This window comes from Melospiza georgiana, chromosome 2 (assembly GCF_028018845.1).
Source record: "Melospiza georgiana isolate bMelGeo1 chromosome 2, bMelGeo1.pri, whole genome shotgun sequence".
Taxonomy (NCBI): domain Eukaryota; kingdom Metazoa; phylum Chordata; class Aves; order Passeriformes; family Passerellidae; genus Melospiza; species Melospiza georgiana.
In genome coordinates this window covers 118,415,497-118,439,670 of record NC_080431.1, presented here as the reverse complement: position 1 = coordinate 118,439,670, position 24,174 = coordinate 118,415,497, and the positions used below count along the sequence as shown (strand labels likewise).

Sequence of the window (24,174 nt, the reverse complement as noted above, 5' to 3'; positions counted from 1 at the left end):
TATAAATCTCACAGTTTGTGTGATGTTCTTTATTTATGACACGAAATCAGAAGCCACGGCAAACATTGAAGTCGTAGAATAACAGCTGTCATTTGAGGAGTTTTTATTTTCATAGGTGCAGGCAGATTTTGTTTTCAGATTTTTAGTAGGTTTTTTTTTTCAGATGTTCAGGTAGTTTTTCTTCTCAGATGTGCAGGCAGATTTTATTTTCAGATTTGAAGTACTTTTTATTTTCATCTTTACAGGCAATTTTTATTTTCAGACTTGCAGTAGTTTTGATGTTCAGACTTGCAGTAGTTTTAATTTTCATCTTTACAGGCAGGTTTTAATTTCAGATGTTCAGGTAGTTTTTATTTTCAGCCTTACAGACAGTTTTTATTTTCAGATATGCAGGCAAATTTTCTTTTCAGATGTGCAGTAGTTTAATTTTCAACTTTACAGGCAGGTTTTTTTTTTCAGATGCGCAGTAGTTCTTATTTTCATCTTTACAGGCAGTTTTTAATTTCAGATGTTCAGGTAGTTTTTATTTTCAGATTTGTAGTACTTTTTATTTTCAGATATGCAGGCAGATTTTATTTTCAGAGGTGCAGTAGTTTTTTATTTTCAGATTTGCAGTACTTTTTATTTTCATCTTTACAGACAGTTTTTATTTTCAGACTTGCAGTGGTTTTGATTTTCAGACTTGCAGGTAGTCTTGATTTTTAGCCTTACAGACAATTTTTATTTTCAGATATGCAGGCAGATTTTATTTTCAGATGTGCAGTAGTTTTTACTTTCATCTTCACAGGCAATTTTTAATTTCAGATTTGCAATAGTTTTTATTTTCAGATTTGTAGTACTTTTTATTTTAGGATATGCAGGCAGATTTTCTTTTCAGATGTGCCGTAGTTTTATATTTCAGATGTGCAGGTAGTTTTTCTTTTCAGATTTGCAGTAGTTTTTATTTTCATCTTTACAGGCAGTTTTTATTTTCAGATTTGCAGTACTTTTTATTTTCAGATGTGCAGTAGTTTTTATTTTCATCTTTACAGGCAGTTTTTATTTTCAGATTTGCAGTACTTTTTATTTTCAGATGTGCAGTAGTTTTTATTTTCATCTTTACAGGCAGTTTTTTTTCAGATTTGCACTTGTTTTTCTTTTCAGATGTGCAGGTAGTTTTTATTTTCAGATTTGCAGTAGTTTTTATTTTCAGATGCGCAGTAGTTTTAATTTTCAGCTTTACAGGCAGTTTTTATTTCAGATGTGTAGTAGTTCTTATTTTCATCTTTACAGGCAGTTTTTAATTTCAGATGTTCAGGTAGTTTTTATTTTCAGATTTTCAATACTTTTTATTGTCATCTTTACAGGTAGTTTATATTTTCAGATCTGCAGTACTTTTGATGTTCAGACTTGCAGGTAGTTTTTATTTTCAGCCTTACAGACAGTTTTTATTTTCAGATTTGCAGCAGTTTTTACTTTCCTATGCGCAATAGTTTTTATCATCGTCTTAACAGGCAGTTTTTATTTTCAGATGTGCAGTATTTTATTTTCAGATGTGCAGCAGTTTAAGCTGAATCTGAAATCAGGTGAAAGAGCAGAGCTTCAGTTGTGACATCTCCACGTGGCTTTGGGGGGTTTCTGGGTTCGTTAATTCCCAATTATCACTGTTAATCAGAGGCATCACTTCCTTTGCCTCACTATTAAAAGTTTGCACAGTGAAAAATCAAAGGATTCTCTCGTCTGGAGAGATGTTGGCCTAAATTCATTCCGTTTGACTGTGCTTAAAGTCAGGACTTAATTTTTAAGGAATCACCTCATTAGCTGAAGCACAGAAAAAGCTCATGGACCAAGTGATGGGGGAATTGAGATCTGCTGGGAGATCTTCTGATTGTCCTTTTGCAGAACATTTAAATCAATGGAAAGGAAGAAGGTTGAGCAGGAGGAGCCAATTTCCAGGTGATGTTTGGTAGTTGTTTAGGGCACTAAATACACTGAAAATTAATTCCTGTGCACAGGACACGGTTAAAAGCCAAAGCAACAGAAATTCAGCAAAGGGATGTGATATTCCTGCAGCTTGGGCCAGAAGGTTGCCAGGGGCGCTGATGATTTCTGAGCACCAGCACCACACTAAATAAATCTGCTGGCCTGGAATAGTCCCCAGGTTGCATTTCCCCCTCCCCTTCAGCTGACACTGAATTTTTGCAGTCTAACACTGTCATTATCACCTCTGTGAACAGCAATTGTACACAGGGATCCCGAAATCTGAGCTCAGGACCTTGGGCTTGGTCAAGTGTCAAGAAAAACAACCCCTCTGAACTCGAGCAGAGAAATTAAAACTCATTTCTTGTGCATTTGCATAAACACCAGTTAATTTTTATTGCTTTTGTGATGCATCAATACCCACTGGGTTTTTAAAGTGCCTTTTTTGATGTGTCTTTATTTACATCAGGATAATAACTCATTAAAATGTAAATGTTTTTATTCATCTTTGAGTGCGTGTAGGAGAGAGATGGACATTTAAAATAAACAACTTCCAGATTTATTTTTATCAATGAACAAGAATTCTGGCGGTATCTACAGGAAATCTGTATCAGGGAGATTAAAGTATTAATTAGAAAGCAATTAGGCAGTCCCCAGAGAGGAGGTGCTTCAATACTGGATTAATCATGCTGTCAGCAAACACAAAACTGCATTTACTGAGTCTTAATCTCTATTTACAAAATAACTGCAATCAACAGACGACCCAGAATTTAATTTTATGCAGGAGTGTGTCTGTTGGAACCATGGACATTGAGAATTTTGGGCTTTCTGTGCTGCCAGGAGAGAACACTGCATTGACCTGAGGCCATGGAGAAGCTTCAATAATAAAACTGAGATTAAAGGTGTGGAGTTTGAATAGAAGTGTGTGATATCACAGGGTGGGAAACTCAGAGTTTCAGGGTTTAGAATACAGGAACAGATAGAAAGCAAGATGGAGGTTTTGGGGTGGAGGCTGCTCCTTCTTCTTCACCTTCTTCTCCATGGGTTTGGGTGGTTTTGTGTCATTGGATAAAAAAGTCCCCATTGTGGGCACGGGTGGTTGGGTATTGGGTTAAAAGTGAAAATAATTGAGGTGTCATTTCTTAATTGGACAGTTTATCCTTTAAAAAACTTGTAGAAATAGATACAGGGCCATTTGTAGCTTTTTAGTGAAATGCTGTAGAACTCATGACTTTCAAGGCTGTAATAGTGATAAGAACTAATAAACATCTGAGTCTGAACACAAAATACCATCTCAAATACTTTCAGTCCTGACCCTTACCCAGGCAGAAAAGAAGAGAAAAACACAATGTGTGTGTTTATAACCTCGTTGAGACTGGGTGGGCAGCAGACTTGGGCCTTTTCCATCAGATCCTGAGGGTGTTTTCCCCTTTTCCCAGGTAATCCACTGCAGTGGCTACTTGAAGATCCGCCAGTACATGCTGGATATGTCCCTGTACGACTCCTGCTACCAAATCGTGGGGCTGGTGGCCGTGGGGCAATCCCTGCCTCCCAGTGCAATCACTGAGATCAAGCTCCACAGCAACATGTTTATGTTCAGAGCCAGCTTGGATTTGAAACTGATTTTCCTCGATTCCAGGTAAGCAGCTCTTTCATCTCCAGCGCCGAGCTGCGTTCATGTGTTTACGCGCTGTGGTTTCCAAACGGGTCAAAACATCCGTGGGAAAAAAAAAAATCCAGCAGTCCAAGCTAGATCTGGAGCTCAGAGCCTGCAAAGCCTTTCAGGCAGCTGGATAGACCCAACTTTGTCTGGAATGCCAAGAAATAAGAGCCCGTCCAACTTAACCTGGAGTTACCTGCGCTTTTAGGGTCAGCTGAAAGGTTCTTGTTGTGAGGGTTGGTCACAGGAGCAGTGAAACTTTTTTTTACCTGAAAGGACACAAATTTTATCGTGCAAAGCCAGCAAAAGGAATGAGGATGTACCAAAAAAACCCCAAGAAACAACCCCAAAAGTGGAATACTGAGATCAAACAACTGGCTGGGGTCATCCAGAAAGCTTTTGAGAGAGCAGTAAGGAGGAGAATTCTTTCTTTTGGTATAATGCTTTAACCACGAAACCAACACTGATAATGGGGCTGTTAGAATGGGAATTAATTCCATTGGCTACTACACACGAAAACAGGACCTTCTTAAACAAAAATTTGGGGAAAACAGCTGAGGAAGGAGAGCCCTGCATCCACTTCAGCTGATGGAGCTCAGGTGAGCACAGAACCAGAACTGAAATTCATTTCTCTGGTTTTGGAGCAGGTGCCTTGTAGGACACAACACTTTGTACCTTGTAGGACACAACACTTAGTACCTTGTAGGACGCAATACTTAGTCCAGTGCAGTCCAGGAGACCTTGAAGGGAAAATCCCAAATACACAAAGCATTGACAAGATGATCATTCTTCACAAATCCTTTCCTGTGGGTCCCACATTCCCCATTTCCCTGGTGGGCTGGATTCGCAGGGAACACATCCGTGCAGTGAATGTAGGAGGAAACCCCTGTACCCAAGAGAGTGGAGGCCAACCGTGCAAGGAGAGGCTTTTCTGCGTGCTCAGCCCGGGAGACAGCGGCTCCATCAGCTGCTGGGACACAAAGAGCTCCTTGTTCCTGGAGCCCTTCCTCGTTTTTTGGCACGCGCCGCTCCGTGCCGCGGCTACAAAGGAGCACGAGGGGTTCAGCAACACGTCCTTGCATGTGGGGGAGAGGAAATGATGTGCCTGGGAGGAACTGCCTGGAGACAGAAGTGCCTTCAAAGGCCACAGAAGGAGCAGGGGTGTTGACAGGAGCGGGGACAGACCCAGAGCTGCTGCAGAGCCGTGTTTGCCAAGGAGCAGATGGGTGTCGTCCACGCACCGCGGGACAAGCGGGGGAACTGAGCTGCACCAAAGCCTTTTGCTCTCCCAGCTGAGCAAACCAAACTGTGTTTGATGAAAACAGGGGCATGTTAGGAGTGTAGAAAAAACTGGTTTCAGGCCTGGTTCTGGTTTCCATACAAGGGGATGGATCTTGAGATATAAGTCACAGCAGACAGCGTGAAACCGTGGGAAGGTGTCGCAGACATCTTTTTGTGAAAATCCTTTCTTAGGATTTTTCCTGCTGAAGCTGAGAAGTTTCAACAACAAAATGTAATCAATGGTTATCTGCTGCTGTGGAATGCATCAGGTGGATTTTTGATTGGCCCATCTTGGATGTTTATAATTAATGGCCAATCAAGGCTGAGTTATCTCAGACAGAATCTGAGAGCGCTGCCTTTTGTTATCATTCTTTTCTATTCTATTCTTAGCTTAGCCAGCTTCTAGGAGGAAACCTTTTCTTCTATTTCTTTTTAGTAGAGTTACAATGTAATATATGTATCATAAAATAATAAATCAAACCTTCTGAACATGGAGCCAACATTCTCGTCTCTCCCCTCATCTGAGAGCCCTTGTGAACACTGCCACAGGAAGGAGCCACTCAAAATCCCTTTCTGGCCACCTGACACAACATAAACCACACAGGAGTTCATCCACTGAGGGCACTGGGAGGAGAAGACAGTCACTGCCCTCTGATTTTTGTGGTGCATTCATTGCCAGAGGGTTTAAAAATACTTTGAAGAACTCAGGAGACCAGAACCGATCAGCGGGGTGAGCTCTGTGTGTCCTGTCACCTGCACAGCACAACCTGGAGAGCCCAGGCTGCCTGAGGGATTGATTTCATGTTAAGGAAGCGAAACAGCCGAGTTTATTCCCAGATTCAAGCTTTTCCAAAAATTTGGGTGTCCTAGGAACTGTCAGCGGTGGTTTTTGTGTCACCAGCTTCAAAGTGAGACTGCACCTTTGGGAAAATGAACTGCACCCCTGGGAAAATAAACCCCTGAGCCCCTGGGTTGTGTTTGTGGTGCTTTGGCTGGGTTTGGGTGAGCTGTGTCTGTACCCACCAAGGGGCAGGATGGAGCTGCCACTCTGCTTTTAGGTCAGAAGGAGAATTGAAACCTGAGCAGGATCTGATCCACCATAATTTCGTGTTCCTAATGTGCTCAAGTGAGGATTTGGGAGGAGCACACACTGCAGAGGAGGAACACAAGCCTCTGTTCAAAGACATTTTGATGTTGTTGTCCTTCAGAAGAATCCAAGCCCTCAACCCTCTCAAGCAGAATCATCTCAGTCTCTGTGGGGTTCTCTGGGCTGCTTAGAGTCAGGCTATGAGTACAGAAGATGCACAATAGTCACAAAACTTTTTTAAAATTAATCAAAATGTGCATTATCATCAATCCTACGATGACAGGAATTGGTTGGGACCCCCTGCTCGTTTCTGTGGGCACTCCTGTGTAATCCCTATGCCGTGCATCCTCACCAGTGTAAGTTCATACCAGGAACATCCTCTGGAATTCCATGTCCTGCCCATCCCTGCTCAGTTCATGGCATGAAGAGGTTTGGGGAATTTAAACTGGATTTCCTCTGATCTAAACTGGAGGACAACCTCCAAGAGCACTCTAGGACACTCCAACTTTAATAAATACTCCAGTCCACAAGCCTAGGCTAGAGCTGGTAAAACCCCTGAAATTAAAATGTGTCTCTGCTACTGCAGCAGATCCTCAGCAGGGACAATTGTGCTGTCACCTGCTATGGGACTGTGTCACTTGCTAATGTGGACATTCCTTACTGTTCTGCCTTTTTTTGGCAAAGGAAACCCAGGACATCCCAAAGCCCCCCACAACCCTGGGTGAACAAGCCACAGTTTGGCTGAGAAGCACATTGCACTTTAAGGACTATTTTTTCCTCAACTAAATTTTAAAAAGTCCATTTGAAACGTGAAGTTTGACTCTTCATGTCTGACCCAGTGTAACTCTGACCCCTGAATTTGATTCTTCAACATCTGCAGAGATGCTGCTGTTTTGAATTCGTTCCATTCTTCTACTTGTGGGATTTTATTTTTTGAAGTCTTGCCTCAGCTTTCCTTTCCTCACCCTGTGGCCTTCACACCTCCTTGTCTTTCCACATTCTCAGCTGCAATAAGCTCCTGCTTTTTTTCTCCTGTTAGGCACCGACCTGGATTTATTCACAGGCCCTGATCACGTGTGGCCCGACACACCTTCTGCACTTGTAGCTTTGCAAAAGCAAATGAAAACGTGTCAGCAGCCCACAAGAGAGGTTTTATTGTTTCACGAGCAGCTCCTCGAGTGGAACTTTGTGCAAAGGGTCCTGCATGGCAGTGGCAAAAGCCCAAGGTGGAAATCAGTAAAAGAGCTCTTTTTCCTGCCTGGGTGTACCAGGGAAAAGCTGCACCTTGCTTTGGCTGGCCTGAAAGGGTTTCTTTTCTTGTAAAGGTGAGGTTTCTGTTTCCAAAACCAACATTTTGTCCCGCAGCTTTCAGGCACTGATTTGCTGGCACAATCAAACGCTGGGTCACTGAAACGGAATATTCCTTGAGATTTTGTTTATTGCAGATTTTTCCTTTTCCAGGGTGACGGAATTAACTGGCTATGAACCCCAGGATCTGATAGAGAAAACCCTCTACCACCACGTGCACGGCTGCGACGTTTTCCACCTGCGATACGCTCACCACCTCTGTGAGTTCCTGGGCTGGGGCACAGCAGGGACCTGGAGCTGCTGGAGAGCACCAGGATGGGCAGAGGGATGGAGGAAAGGCTGGCACAGCTGGCATTGCTCACCTGCACAGGAGAAGCTTTGGGCTGAGCTCAGGGTGGCCTTGCAGGGCCTGGAGGAGCCCCAGCAAAGCTGGAGAGAGACAATTGCCAGGGGATGCAGGGACAGCACACAGGGAATGGCTCCACACTGAAAAACTACAGGTTTAGGTCAGATATTAAGAAAACTTTTCTCCTTGGGAGGGTGGGCAGGCCCTGGAATAGAATTCCCAGAGCAGCAGTGGAGCCCCTGGATCCCTGGCAGTGCCCAAGGCCAGGCTGGACACTGGGGCTGGGAGGGGACAGTGGGAGGTGTCCCTGCCATGGCACTGGATGGGCTTTGAGGTCCCTTCCAGCCCAAATCATTCCATGATTTCCAGTGTTTCAGCCCTGCTGACCATCTGTGTTTTGTTCTGACACTTGAAAGAATAATTTTCCTCTCATAACCGTGCGTTGTAATCAAAACTCATTTTTCTTTGGTTCAACAACTGAAGATTTCCTATCACGATCCATAATTGGTCAGATATTAGGAACAATTTCCTCCCTGTGAGAATGGGGAGGCCCTGGCACAGGGTGTCCCTGGATCCCTGGCAGTGCCCAAGGCCAGGTTGGACACTGGGGCTGGAGCAGCCTGGGACAGTGGGAGGTGTCCCTGCCATGGCAGGAGAAGGATGAGATGATCTTTAAGGTCCTTCCAACCCAAACCTCTCAGTGATTCCATGATTCCATGAGTTATCCAGTCCCAAGCCTGGCTGATGTCATTTATCAGCCCAAGAACCTGAACACTTCAAGTTGTCAGGCGTCAAACTCTCCTCACCAAAATAATAATCCAGAATTTGGGGTGAGGGATAATGAGCAGGGGCCAAAAGCAGAGGGAAGTTGTGGATTTCACATCCCTGGAAGCATCCAAGGCCAGGTTGGACACTGGGGCTGGAGCAGCCTGGGACAGTGGGAGGTGTCCCTGCCATGGCTGGGGTGGGATGGGATGAGCTTTAAGGTCATTTCCAACCCAAACCATTCTGGGATTCTATGGAATACACTGAGTGCAATGAGAAGCTTTGCAGACAACAAGCAGCATGCTGGAGAGCAGGAAAAAATCCTTTCCAAATCTTGACTGGAGACAGATTTTCCCAAGTTCTTGGCTATCACTTAAGGAAACCATTAATTGTGTAAATACAGCTTGATATGCTGGGCTTCTGAAAAGAAAAAAAAAAAAAAACAACACCCAAACCAACTTATCTGGCCAGTTTTTGTACTTAGGGGATCCAGGCTATTTTGAATATTTGGAATTAATTCTGGATGGTGATCGCTTGAAGGAAAAGAAAACCTAAAGAGCAAGTAAATGAGAGGGGAAAATCTGAACTTCACTAGCCTGTGCTGTTAAAACAAAAACTATGCAGCAGCTCTGCATTCCTCTGAAATATGTTAGTAATAATCATCCTGTGTTTGAAGGGAATGCAATCCCAAAAACTCCTTGGAGGGCCATTCATTAGGAGCATGTGGATGAGGTCCGGAGAATGGATTGTCAGGAAAAAAATGACACATTTAATAATTTCCCATCTTCCAACAGAGTCACTAATCATATCTTCAAACATCTGGATCTGGGAAGGAGTTCATTCAGTAGCACATTAATTTGAAAAGCAAATTGAGGGAATGGCTGAACTCTGGATTTGGCTCCATTTGCTGCAGCCCATATGAGGCAAAGATGACATCCAAAAACCAATGTCAGGCAATTTTCTTTCCAGATTGCTCCTGTAGGCTGGAAGCAGCCAGAGTCAAATCCTCCTTTTAGGCTCCCTTCTTCTCTTAGTGTGTGCTTCTGATGAGGATCTGGAACACCAAGGAGGCTGTAGCTGTGTTTGGCAGGTCCAAGCTGAAACTGCAAATGCTGAATTCCGCTGGGGGCAGGGTGTGCCACACCTGGGAAAGCAAAACCTGACCTTTAACAGTGAGTTCAGATTTACCAAAACATTATTGAACACTCTGGGAAGAAGGAATGACCAGGGCACATGGAAAATCCTGTCAGGGACACCCTCCCTGTAGTGGTGACATCTGCGTGTGGATGTGACTGCTGACCTGTTCAGGATACACTCAGTATTTCCACCAGACTGTTTGAAATACTGCATAAACCAGCACGGAGCTGATGCCACCACAGCCACAATCACCTCTGGAAAAACAGTTTTCCACTTTAGAGCAGCAGGATGGATCATTCTGTGGCTGCCAGTTTGAGCCATGTACGACTGGAGTTTTAAATGAAGAGACAAATCATGTTCACTGAATTACCCACCACATCCTTCCACAAGGAAAAAAAAAAATCCCTCAGCCAAATGGGATACTAAGAGCAGTTGTGTAGATTAAAGATAAATTACTGTAAACTTTAAAAACAGAAGAAAAATGGGAGCCATGCATAGGAATTTATGAAAGCAGATAAATCCCAAGAAGCAGAAAATAATGAGTAATGCTTGGGCAGCAGTGGGAACAGTGCAGGGTCATGGTTGGAATACCAAGTAATGGGAATTATTAAACCAGATGTAAAGTGCACAAAGTCCCTCTGGGGAGCAGTGTGAGAGCTCCCCCAGCATCCATCAGCAAATGTCTCAGGAACATGAGCAGTGAAAGGTTGGCAGGGTTGTTGTACCATTCTATAAAGCAATCTGATGATGAAGTGTCACCTGATGCAGAAATCCAACGAGAAACATCTTGCACCTAATAAGGGTATTAAGGGAAAAAAAAAATAATAACCAACCCTAAACTAGGATAACCATTTGCTTTTTTTTGAGAGGAAAAAAATCCCAAACTGAAGCCCTGAAGCAGCTGAACTCAGAGTGAGGCAGCACAGGGAGTAAAACAAAGGAAACAGTGAGGGGAACGAGTTAGGAGGGATAGAACAAGAACATCAAGCTAGGAGGGAAATGTAGATGTGAATATTTGCCCAAGGTGTGCTGGCAGCCAAGAGAGTTTCCTGCTTGAAACATTTGATTGGCTTCCAGCTCCAGGAAAACACTTGTGGCGTTTGAAGCTGTGTTATTTATTTCCAGAGCCCCTTTCATACTCACAGTGTTTGCCCTGAAATGTGGCCACACAAACAAGGAGGCCCTGCCCGAGGATCCTGCACTCTGAAACACAGGACAGACTTCCAGTACAGACAAAATATCTTTGTGCCCTCAGAGATATCCCTTTGTTTGTACCCTTGTGAGGGGGTTTTGGGCATCCCATGTGTTGCAACATCCCTGCTCTTCCCACAGGAACTTGAACAGGGTTCAGGTCTCTGTGCCAGTGTCCCCACCAAACCCTTCTGCTGCTCCCTGGATGTCCCCCTATGTTTTTGCAGGGTTATTTCACAGAGAAGCTCAGTTCCATCCTCTCTAGTGTTGGGTCTGCCCCTGCTTTGTCAGCTCTCTGGCAGAGCAGCGCCAGATTTTGAGAGGTCTAAAAAGAAAATAGGAGTTTGCTGGGCACTGTGCCTTGCCCAGGGGCCGTGCCCATGGCATGCCAGGGCAGCTAAACCGGGATCTGCTGCCAGTGTGGAGCCAAGAAATCCATTTCTTGTAGGGGCCGTGCCCATGGCATGCCAGGGCAGCTAAATGGGGATCTGCTGCCAGTGTGGAGCCAAGCAATCCATTTCTTGTAGGGGCCGTGCCCATGGCATGCCAGGGCAGCTGAACCGGGATCTGCTGCCAGTGTGGAGCCAAGAAATCCATTTCTTGTAGGGGCTGTGCCCATGGCATGCCAGGGCAGCTAAACTGGGATCTGCTGCCAGTGTGGAGCCAAGAAATCCATTTCTTGTAGGGGCTGTGCCCATGGCATGCCAGGGCAGCTGAACTGGGATCTGCTGCCAGTGTGGAGCCAATAAATCCATTTCTTGCAGCGCAGCCTGGGAACTCCCAGCCACACGCCCGGGAGCCTGCTGGAGCCTTTCAAAACAGCCCCGTGTGACAGCCCAGAGCCCTTCCCAGCTTCCCTGAGAAAGCAGGAGCCGGGCAGAGCCCTGGAACACCCAGTCACAGAGGGCACATCCAGAGGAGAAAGCCACAGCTTCCTCCCCCTTGGGCTGCAGCAGAGGCCACCAAGAAGGCCTGGGCCTGCACAGATTGTCTGGGCGCTGGGTTTGCCTCACTCCCATTCCTGAGGTTTCCCTTTCAGCATCAAACGGGGCAGCTGAGCACAGAGCCAGATGGAAGCTGAGCTCACTCACTGTCTCACTCACTGTCCCCCAGCCAAGGTCAGACTTTCCCCAGATTGCTAAAAAATCGGGAGACACAAAATCCTCCCCCATCCCCAGAGAAATACTGGTTAATCCAGATAATTAGGAAGCAAAGCTGAACGCTGCAGCCCTCAGTGGTTTTCACATCTTTTCAAACACTGTCTTAACTGCAGAGCTAAAAGAGGGATTTAAAAAAAAAATCAGTGAGAGAGGAGGAAAGCCAAAAGTAGTCCCAAAGCACACGGAAGAACTTTGTTATAGTTAGTGATCCATGACAGCATTAATTTCTCTTTAGGAAGAGTGAGTGCAGCAAAGCATTTTGAACTGAAGGAAAATGTGCTCATTAAACCAGCACAAAGACCTAGTTCTGAAAGGCCAGACCACATTCCAAACATTACCTGTTACATGGCCTGTGCTGAAATGTAAGGATCATTTCCTGGAACAGGACCATTTGGATTTTAGAATGAATCACCAAATCATAAAAGCACAGAATGGTTTGGGTTGGAAGGGATCTTGGAGATCATCTCATTCCAACCCCCTGCCATGGCAGGGACATCTTCCACTGTCCCAGTTTGCTCCAAACCCTGCCCAGCCTGGCCTTGGGCACTGCCAGGGATGGGGCAGCACAACTACAGAGCACCACCCACAATTATAGAACACTCAGAAATAGTAAAACTGTGGCACAGAGACAATTATTAATATTTTTATAATAGAAGATTTGAGTAGCCACTCCAAGACTTCCAACTCGCAGTGATGAATTGCACTTAAAAAATACGAATGTCTTTATATTTTCTAGGTGTGTTTACATACTTACACACACACTCCTCATAATCTCCCATCCTCCCATAAAGAATTCCATGTGGAAATGTAGGAGTGGAAGGAACACCAGCAAGAAGGAGGCAAAAAGCTGATACCTAAAAGAGATTTGAAACCCCAAATAGCAGTGGCTTGGTGATCACCATGGAGGGTGGGGTTTTGAATGTCCTGCAGGATCATGGAATGATGGAATATCCTGAGTGGGAATAAACCCACAGGGATCCCCCCAGTGCCAGCCCTGCCCTGCCCAGAGCCCCCAAAATCCCAGCCTGGGCATCCCAAAGGCTCCTGGAGCTGTGGCAGCCTCGGGGCCGTGCCCATTCCCTGGGCAGTGCCAGCACCCTCTGGGCAAGAACTTTGCCCTGAAACCCAACCTAAATCCCTCCAGGCCCAGCTCCAGCCCTCCCTGGGTGCTGTCCCTGTCCCAGAGAGCAGAAATTGAGCTGCAGACAGTTTTAGGGGTTCATTTTGTACACAGGCACCTCATCCTAAAATGGAAGAATTGACACTTCCGGAAAGACCTGTCAATTTTGTAAGAGCCTGATTTTCTTTGGGAGATAAACTGGGATTGAAGGAAAGTTTAAATGTGTTGGGATGTGCAATGGATAAGAGAGGAGGTAGCCCAGAGAGGTGGCCCATGTGCTCCAGACTGTGGGAAACCTCACTGAGTCTTCCAGAACCACAAGGAATGGATGAACATGAAGGAGAGGGATTTTTTATATGGGCAAAATTCACAGAATTCCAGAATCCCTGGGTTGGGAGAGACCTTCCAGACCATCGAGTCCAGCCCAGCCCCAACTGAACCCTGGCCCCCAGTGCCACATCCAGGCTTTGTTAAACACACCCAGGCATGGGGACTCCACCACCTCCCCGGGCAGCCATTCCAGAACTTTCTCACCCTGGCTGGAAAAACCTTTTCCCTGCTCTCCACCCTGTATTTCCCTTGGTGCAGCTTGAAACTATGTCATCCCGTTCTGTCAGTGACAGAAAAAAGGGACAGGACAAGGGGAATGGTTTTAAAATGACAGAGAGCAGGTTTGGATTCCATTTCTTAATTATATTTATAAAAAGGAATTTCTGCCATTGCCCACTTTTTTTGAACACAATTTGTGCAGCGGGCTCAGTCCATGATTCCCTGATTTACAATAAATAACTGGATAGGAGAGTAAGAGGATGGAGTTTCCAGAGGAATGATCCAAGGCCACACAAGAGAAGAACCAGCTTCAAAGGCTGGGCATTATCTTCTGGTGAATCCTGAGATAAAGGCCTGGCACTGAATCAGAAATATTTGTGGTTGGATTAAATATTTAGAGATGCTGCACAACTCCTGTTACAGCACAGCCTCCTGCCAAAATATCCTTGTTCACAGAGGATCCAGAATAGCTCAGGGAGGATTACATGGCTGGTGAATTTATCAGATATCTGATTCCCCTCTCTTGTCTTTAAATAAATTGTCTTTGTTTGGGTGCTTCACAACCAAAGAGTTTTTTAATTTTACTCTTTAAAATCAACCTTGATGATTACAGAGGAAAAAAACCACCACAGAGTAAAATACATTGCAAAAAACCAGATAATTTGTCAAGATATGAGAGAAGCGCTTCAACTAATCTGGAAAAAATCCCAAAATCACAGAATCCTCGGGGTTGGAAGAGACCTTCAGGATCAAGCAGTCCCCACCCCAAACCCTGTCCCCAAGGGCCACATCCAGACTCTTCCTGAACATTCCCAGGGACTCCAACACCAATCTGGGCAGCTCAGCCCAAGGCCTGACCGCTCTTCCATGGAAATTTTCTTTCCCAGTCTCCAACCTGAACCTCCCCTGGTGCAATTTGAGTCCATTTCCTCTCCTCTTTTAAAAGAATTTTGTCCATTTCAAAATACTCTTGCTGCCTTCAACTTTTGTTTTGCGGTTAGAAATTTTAAAGCAGGGTTTGTGAAGAATGCGACAAAAGGTGACCCAGAGAAGAAGGAAGACAAAACTTAGGAGTCTTCAAATTTTATATAAATAATAATGTAGTGTTATGAATCCATAGAAAGGGGCAGGATAGGTAATTTTGTAAGGGGTTATTTAAAGTTAATTGAGAGGAAGAGGAAGGAGGGTGTTAGGACATAGGTTGGACATAGGAAGAGGAAGAAGAGTGTTAGGACTTAGGTTGGACAAATTTAGGAGTCTTCATTTTAAAAAATTTCATATAAATTTAAAAAAATTTTATATAAATAATGATGTGGTCTTATGAATCTATAGAAAGGGGCAGGATAGGTAATTTTGTAGGGGGCTATTTAAAGTTAATTGGGAGGAAGAGGAAGGAGGGTTTTAGGACATAGGTTGGACATGGGAAGAGGAAGAAGAGTGTTAGGACTTAGGTTGGACAAACTTAGGAGTCTTCATTTTAAAAAAGTTTCTATAAATTTAAAAAATTTTATATAAATAATGATGTGGTGTTATGAATCAATAGAAAAGGGCAGGATAGGTAATTTTGTGGGGCACTACTTAATTGGAAGGAAGAGGAAGGAGGGTGTTAGAACATAGGTTGGACAAACTTAGGACTCTTCAAATTTTATACAAATAATAATGTGATCTTATGAATCCATAGAAAGGGGCAGGATAGGTAATTTTGTAGGGGGCTATTTAAAGTTAATTGGGAGGAGGAGGAAGGAGGGTGTTAGGACATAGGTTGGACATGGGAAGAGGAAGAACAGTGTTAGGACTTAGGTTGGACAAACTTAGGAGTCTTCATTTTAAAAAATTTTATCTAAATTTTATAAATTTTATATAAATAATGATGTGGTGTTATGAATCTATAGAAAGGGGCAGGATAGGTAATTTTGTAGGGGGCTATTTAAAGTTAATTGGGAGGAAGAGGAAGGAGGGTGTTAGGGCATAGGTTGGACAAACTTAGGACTCTTCAAATTTTATATAAATATTAATGGATCTATAGAAAGGGGCAGGATAGGTAATTTTGTAGGGGGTTATTTAAAGTTAATTGGGAGGAAGAGGAAGGAGGGTGTTAGCACACAGGTTTCAGAAATCTGAAAGGTTTTTTCCAACCTCATTAATTCTGTGATTCCGTGAGGGAGAAAAGCGCTTGGCTTGCAAATAAACCTCTCCAGTAAGAGGCCATAACTCAAAAAAATGTGAATTTAAAAAAAAAATTTCTTTTTCTTGTGTTCCCAGTGCTGGTGAAAGGCCAAGTGACCACCAAGTACTACCGGCTGCTGTCCAAGCAGGGAGGCTGGGTGTGGGTGCAGAGCTACGCCACCATCGTGCACAACAGCCGTTCGTCACGGCCTCACTGCATAGTGAGTGTCAATTATGTCCTTACGTAAGTCCAAATACTTTGTACCATTACCTGTTCTCACTGATTGACTCACTGGTGATTAAACCTGCCAGGGTTTCTTGGCTTGTGTCTTCCGGCGTCGTTCTGCGCTCGCGTGTCGCGGTTTCCTCTGTTTGTGCGATCTCATCTCTTTAGCTGAGAGAAAACGTTGTTGTGTTAATTATTATCATTATCTAGACTTTCATCTTGTCCAGGGAAGGGCAATAGAGATGGTGAAGGGGCTGGGAAATATCTCCTGAGGGAGCTGGGAAGGGCTCAGCCTGGAGAAAAGGAGGCTCAGGGGGGACCTCACTGCTCTGCACAGCTCCTGACAGGAGGGGCAGTGAGGGGGGTCAGGCAATGGCCTTAATTTTGTCAGGACAGGTTCAGATTGGAGATTAGAAGGGTTTTTTCCATTGAAAGAGTGCTCAGGCCTTGGGATTAGCTGCCCAGTGAGGTTTGGAGTAATTTTCTCTGGAATTATTCAGGAGGAGTTTGGATGGGGCCCTTGGGGTGGTTGCTGGTGGTGCTGGGTCATGGTAAAACTGAATGAACTTGAAGATCTTTCAAAGTTGAGCATTCTGTGATTTTTTGATCAAGACCAGCCTTGCAGCTTGTGTGGTTTAGTTACAAGCACACGCTGCTGGCAGGGGAGGAACGTTGCTCCTTTTCCTTTCCTCAGGGCAGAGACCAATTCCTGGCTGAGCAGGAGACAGATAAATTGATCTCTGCCTTTCCATGACTCCAAACCACAGAAAACCAGGGATGGCTGAGGGAAGATGATACAGCTCAGGCTCAGAGAGAGGGGACACTTCATCCAAAGGTGTTTATGTGGTTCCCAGTGGAATTTTTTAATAGACTTGCATGGGAATGAGGTCACCCCATAAGATTCTCCGCTTCCTAACATCCCCAGACTCAGTGAAAATCTTGGGAGAGTGAAAATTCGAGCCTTGTGAATGCTAACATGTATTTTTACAGGAGTTAGTTTGGATTTTCCTGTGGTTTTTTAATTGACCGGCCTGTTCTTTTGCAGAGATATTGAGTACAAGGAACTTCAGTTGTCACTGGACCAGGTTACCATTTCCAAGTCACAGTTTTCATGCAGAAACTCAGTACCTACCTCGCAGGAAACAAGGAAAATAGTAAAACCCAAAAGTAATAAAATGAAGGCAAAACTCAGAACAACACCTTACCCACCACAGGTAAAATTTCCAGCAATATTTAATTACCAGTTGTTCTCACAGAGTGCTTGGGACAGTGTAGAGATAATCCAGGACTGAATGTGCTATAAAACAGACTATAGGATTGTCCACCCCAGAAAATCCCTCATGAATCAGGATAAAATTAGATTCTTTTTCCTTGGGGTGGAAAGTACAGGTAGCACAAAGCAGCTCTGGCAAGTGATGCAGAACCTTTGGGATATGGAGTGTGTGAAGCACTTCAACCACGACGTCCTTTCTTGGCAAAAAGAAGAAAATCCTGTACTTGAAATTTGTGCTGTGAAAATCTGGGCTGGTGTAGAATCTGTCATTTACTGTTGGTGTGTGGAGTTCTTGATGTCAGGAGGAATTTCTTTCTGGAAAAGGTGGTCAGGCCTTGGGAGGAGCTGCCCAGGGAGCTTTGCAGTGCCCGTCCCTGCAGGTGTCCCCTGGAGGTGGCACTGAGTGCTCTGGGCTGGGGACAAGGTGCCCACGGGGCACAGCTGGCACTGCACGGGCTGGAAGGGCTTTTCCAAACTTAATCCTGTGATTCTGGAAAACTGAACTGCCAAAATTATCAAATCAAAGCAGGTTTTTTGTTCCCATGTGAAGGCAAAGTCATGAAAAGAGGAAATTCAAACGCACCGCTCGGTTCATCCCTTGAGCCAGCGAGGCCCGGCTCTGGGTGCCTCTGGGTGCCTCTGTACTTTCCTACAGAAGTTCCTCCTTTAACTCTTTTCCCCTGCTCTTTTCCCCCTCTTTCCCCAGCAATACAGCTCGTTCCAAGCAGACAAACTGGACTGCAGCCAGGTGGGCAGCTGGCGCTCCAGCCCCGCCGCCAGCGCCGCCGCCCTTCAGGAACAGAACTTCCATTCAGAGAGCAGCGAGCTCCTGTACGCCCCTCCCTACAGCCTGCCCTTCTCCTACCACTATGGACACTTCCCTGTGGATTCCCACGTCTTCAGTGGCAAGAAGCAAATGCTGCCTGCCAAATTCGGGCAGGCCCAAGGGGCGCCCTGCGAGGTGGCGCGGTTCTTCCTGGGCGCGCTGCAGACCAACGGCGAGTGCCAGTGGCACTACGCCAACTCCCTGGTTCCCAGCAGCCAGTCACCCTCCAAAAGCCTTCCTGAGCAGCCAGTGAACATCATCAGGCACAACCTTGCACAGAGTTATGAAGGTGGGTGTCGCTCTGAGCCAGCAGGAAAAGCTGGGCCGCGCCGTGGATGGGGAGGATTTGTGTTCGCGGTTTGAAAAATGGTTTTGGTGCCTTGGATGCCTCCCTCAGTTTGGGAAGGACATTGGGGTGCTGGAATGAATCCAGAGGAGGCAACGAGGCTGGAGAGGGGCTGGGAGCACAAACCCTGTGAGGAAGCCCTGAGGGAGCTGGGGGTGCTCGGCCTGCAGAAAAGGAGACTCAGGGCTGCCCCCATCACTGTGCACAGCTCCTGAAAGGTGCCTGTGCTCACCTGGGGCTGGGCTCTGTCTGCAGCAGCACTGACACACCCAGAGCACACAGCCTCGAGCTGCACCAAGGGAAACACAGGGTGGAGAGCAGGGAAAAGGTTTTTGCAGCCGGGGTGAGAAAGTTCTGGAATGGCTGCCCGGGGAGGGGGTGGAGTCCCCATGCCTGGGTGTGTTTAACAAAGCCTGGATGTGGCACTGGGGGCCAGGGTTCAGTTGGGGCTGGGCTGGACTCGATGGTCTTGGAGGTCTCTCCCAACCCAGGGATTCTGGAATTCTGTGAGTGGCTCCCTAGAGCAGAGGCTAGCCAAGATGAAGAGAATAAGAGCAGGTATTCATTAAAGGCTCCCCAGATACACCTGGGGCACTCAGAAGCCTCCAGAGGCCTCACCCAAGCTGGACAATGCTCACCAGAGTTTCACACAATTATCAGTTTGGTCATTTGCATATCAGGGGTTAATTCTCCAGTTACAGCTTCAGGTAATGAAGTCATTCACCCCCAGTTTGCTCCCCCCAATTCACTTTTGTTTGTATTTTCAGGGCCTGAGGCTGTGGGGTGTCCCTGGATCTCAGGCCTGGGGGGATTGTTTGGTCTGACCAAAATGTGGAGACAGTAACTCACACTTTATAAGGAGTTCAGAATCATGCACCAAGGCAGCACAGGATTGGAAAAATAGAAAAGCTGAAATCCTGAGTTTTCAGTTTAGGAAGGACAGAAAATCAGAGGCAGTGAAGTGTAACAATCATTACATTGATGGTATTCCCATGTTCCTTCTTCCCATTTCCATCAGCACTGCACTGGGAATATTATCAAAGCTTCAGTTGACAAAATGCTCTCACAAAAATCACTTTTAGAACAGCACAGTTGTAGTGTGATTGATCCTTCAATACTGGCACAATTTACCCTCATGTTTTACACTCTGAGTTATTTAAGTGGAATTTCTCATGTAAATCACAGCTGAAGCCAGATTGAAACTTGACATCCACAGTAATTTTTTATGATTTTAACACAGAAATTTAAATAAACACCATCTATTCCCATAAAAATTGAAGCTTGTCCTTTCTCAGCACAAAGTCACCCTGAATGCTTTTACCTTACAGAGTGATAATTCTGCTTTACTTGATAATAATTCTGAATTTGAAAATGTCTCCCACCACCTGCATTATTTCACTGTGCAGATGGTCAGGGATAGAAATCAGAAATTCTTTGAGGATAGGCATTGACTTCTCTGTAAGAAATAACTCTGTAAGTCTTCTCTACAAGAAATAACCTTGAAAAATTACAACACAACCAAATGTAAAGCTGCTCAAAACACCCTCTAATCACAGAACCAGGGAATAATTAGGGTTGGAAGGGAATTCTGGGGATCATCTTGCCCAACTTGTTTATTTCCAGTGTGTTCAACCAGAACGGGGTTTCTTGCAGTGGTTTTGGCAGAGATTTCTCTCTCATTTTTAGCACTCCTGATCTCACAGCTGCCCCAACTCCAAACTGAAACTGAGCGAAGTTGTGGCGGGCAAGGAACAATGTTAATCAGCTAAAGAAACAAAAATATTTGGCCAAACCAGACTCTGGCAATTGGGGCTGTTTTGGGATGGTGTCAAGTATCTGTAACTCAATTAATAGCATTAATTACTCCCCTGACCCAGCTTTCCCTTCAAGCCAAACACGACTCTGAATTTAATTGTTTTCATGAATGAGCCCTGGAAGTTCTGCTGAGATTTCAGGTTGCTGCTGGTTTTAGCAGGAGCAGCCTTGGTTGGCCTGGATTTCCCCCCTGTTCCCTGCTTTACTTTCAGTAATTGTGAGAATTGTTAAAAACCTGTCACAAAAACATGCAAAAAAAAAAATTAAATAAATAAAACACCACCACATTTGAGTTTATTCAATCTTATTAAATATAGGAGTTCTTGTGAGATTGAAGGTGTATCTGAAAGTGTCAGAGTACATCAACAAGTGCAGAATTCAGCTCAGCTGCTGCAGAACTCCCAGGAAATCCTTAATTTAAACTCCTTTAAGCAGAATTCCACTTAATCACTCCCCAATCCTTGGTTCCCGTCCAAGTCTGTCTGCATCCACAATTTTCATTAATTAAAAATCACCGATGAGAACTGAGGTACTGCTGTGCAGTCAGATGGAAACTTTCACTTCTTGGAATGGAGGAAGCAGTAGTGGAAATTTAAAATAAATACATTAATTAAAAATAAATTATTTTAAATATATTTTAAAAATTAAAATAAAATGTTTAAAAATTAGATAGTCTCCAGGGTACCTTTTTAGGTAGGCTCTCGGGTACCAGAATAAAGAATTTGTTCACTTATGGGTGTAGATATCCAAGATCCAAAGGGAATATTAAAATATAAATACATTAAAATATAAAGATGTTCAAAGCTGAGCCTGCTGCATCAGACAGAAGACGGAATCAGACCTCAAATGTGCTTCCCACAGAGGAACAAATAATTTCTGCCTGGGGTTTTGTCCTTCTCAGGATGGTTTGACCTCACCCATGGTGGAGCTCACCTCGCTGCCAGCAGCATTTTATTTCACTTTTCTGTGGCTAGGCTGAAAACGAGCAAGAGGGAAGCTCTTCTCACAGCCCAGAGCAGGTTAAATCCTCTCCTCAGTTTGTGCTCCTCTAATTTGCTGCTTCCTTTGGTTGCTCCCGTGGACTGTGGGGGAAAAGGAGGAGTTTTAGACCAAAAATAGGAAATGGTTTTGTCCTTCCTGAAGATGCTGTGGGGGAAAAAGGGAAAAAGAAAAACAAAGAAAACCAAACCGAAATAAACGAAAAAAACCACCATCACCACCAACAAAAACCCCGTGCTCAAAAAAACCCAGAAAAACTCCAAATTCCTCAAAAAACACACACAAAAATAAAGCAAAAAAACCCCACAAAAAACCTCAAAAAACCCAAAAAGGACAAAAAACCCCCAAATAAACAACAAAAAAAGCCCAAACTCCCCCAAAACCCCACAAAACCCCCACAAAAACCTACATATTTTGAGGATAAGGATAAAGACTTAAGTAAATCCTGCCTATCTCCAGTAAATCTGCAGGAATAGGGTAAAAATACCCCAAATCCCAATAAAAAGGGGATTTTTTCACTGCAAGGAACTGCTGCTGTTTTTCAATCTCATCCCACATCACCATTTCCCCACCAGGAGGAAAATGGAGCTGCAATTCCAGCAGTTCTCATTTCTGGTTCTGCTTCCACTGAAGGTTTTGGGGCTGGAGTTGGGAAATTTGGGTTCTTTTTTTGGTTGGGAGATTTGGGTTCTTTTTTAGTTGGGAGATTTGGGTTCTTTTTTGAGCATTTTGATGCATTTTGTTGGATATTTATTATGGATATTTATTGGGGATTGGATGAAAGTTGTCTTGCTGCAATTAATTCTCTGCAAAAGCGCTTTGAGTTGTATTAAAAAATATACTTACATTTTTTTAACGGAAACACACATTTCCTTTGTGTTGAGGAAAAAAATATGGTAAAACTCAGGCCTGGGCAAAAGGGGAAAAGAAAACAGATCTTCCCCTACAGACAGGATTTCCACCCCATTTTTCCAGCCTTGTTTCAAAGGCGCTGTTGCACTTCTGCTGAATTCTGAACCTTTGGAAGCCACTTTTTTTGGGGGGGGGATTTTTGTTGGGTTTTTTTTTGCATCTGATCCCCCTTAGGTTGTCAAGGGCTGCTTTTTTCCAGTGGCTCACTGGAGAACTGACAGCCAGGGAGCTTCAAAGCAGGGGAGGATCTGCTTAGCATCATCCCCTTGGATCCAAAGGCAAAGCCAAAGCTGACATCTGGCAGCCGGCTTGGAGGCTCGGGCCATCCCACAGCACACCCAGGGCAGCAGCTGCCAAAATCCCTGTGGGCCAAAGACATTTTTCTCCATGGAAAATAGCTCCTCTTGGAGAGATCAGAGGTTGGAGGATGATGGTGCCAAGCCATCAAAGCGCTGAAGAAGCACGTAGCAGATACGGCTGCCTGCAAATCAGATGTTTCTGCTTCAGGATCTGGTTTTGAAGCTTCTTCCACTTTTTCCCAGCTGGCCCAGTCATCATAAAAAAAAAAAAAAAATCGTTTCAGTGAAGGCAACTGTGTTTTTAGTCAGAAGTTTCCTTTTTAGCCTTGGAATTGCTGCTGTGGGCACCACAGGAGCTGCTGGTCACTCAGTGGTGCTGTTGGGCCTTCGGAGCCACCCGTGTGAAGCCACCAGCCAGGCCAAAACTCAGGAGATGGGGAAAAAGAGACTGAGAAAATCTGTGAAAAACACTCCCCAGGTTTAGCCACAGGAAGAAAGAAATGACATTTTGCAAAGGGAATTCCCCATGAGACAAAGAGACATTTTGTCTCACCTTTGTTTTTGGAGGGAAAATTATGGAGAACAATCAGCTCCAACAAGGCCTTGGGTGATTTGAAATTAGGGTTCAGAGCAGGACAAGGACAGACTGAGATAATCTAAAAATATATCTTTTCATGGCCAGGGGTTGTACTAAGACCTGCTCTACCTCTGCCTTGTTTGATAAAAATGAGGGAGAAGGATTTTTATAGGGGCAGAGAGCGACAGGACGAGGGAAAATGGTTTTAAACTGCCCCAGCAGGATTGGAAATCACAAAATGAAAGGTGACAAGGCAGAGGCCAGCTGGTGGCTATGATGCCTCAGCTTCTTCCAAGTTCTCTTTGGGTTCAAGAAATGGGGAAGGACAATATTTTGTTCAGAGATTAACGAAGAGCCATAAAGTGAAATTATTCCAAAGAGTAGGAGGACAAATCCATCCGTCTGGTGGACACCTTAAACCCAGAACACGTGAACATAATGAGGTGGTTACTATTATTTATTTATTCATTTATTATTATTATTATTATTATTATTATTATTATTATTATTATTATTATTATTATTATTATTATTATTATTATTATTATTATTATTATTATTACTTTGTCAGTAGCTCTCAGCAGCTACATTTATTTCACAATAAAACCACCAAATGTGGAGTTAAAATCAGAGCACTGCACAAATCCACTGGCTGGATTTGTGATCTGGAGGGGCCATTTTTCACCAGCTGGTGAGAACTCAGCTTCCTCCAGCTTCTCCTTCTTGTGACAAAATGTATACATAGAAAAGGGAAAGAATAACTTGAAAGGTTATTGTTTCTAGGAGGGGGGAAGAAGAAATTGGAACCAGATTCCTGTTTAAATTCTGGTGTTAATTACGTGGTGCAACTCCCTCTGAAATTAATGGAGCTCTGCATATAAAAAAGAAAATAAAAGGTACAATTGAGCTGTTTCTGCTTCCTCTGTTATCCATGAAGGCTTTGCCAGTCTATTACAGCACAGGGAATATTTAATTATTAATGGCCATGGTTACATCAGCAACCAATAGAGGGGAACTCCAAAAGTTTTAAGATGTTGAATAAAATGGTTAGAAAAACAGAAAATCCATTTTTAAAAAGGCACTTAAGTGTCCAGGGCTTCCAGTGAACCTCGCACAAAACAAGAGTTTGCGTCTGACATGAGAAATTTGCTCAGTGTGTCATTTTTGCTTTA

General features: G+C 44.3%; 1 protein-coding gene across 1 annotated transcript in view; it reads left to right on the top strand.

Annotated features, from left to right (window-relative positions):
* Positions 1-24,174, top strand: part of SIM2 (SIM bHLH transcription factor 2) — a 182,550-nt gene that overhangs the window by 156,366 nt on the left and 2,010 nt on the right. The window contains exons 4-8 of the mRNA XM_058045596.1: positions 3,399-3,598; positions 7,449-7,555; positions 15,826-15,973; positions 17,001-17,169; positions 17,935-18,343. Coding sequence (XP_057901579.1) covers positions 3,399-3,598; positions 7,449-7,555; positions 15,826-15,973; positions 17,001-17,169; positions 17,935-18,343 — 1,033 coding nt within the window. The remainder of the gene's footprint in view (positions 1-3,398; positions 3,599-7,448; positions 7,556-15,825; positions 15,974-17,000; positions 17,170-17,934; positions 18,344-24,174) is intronic.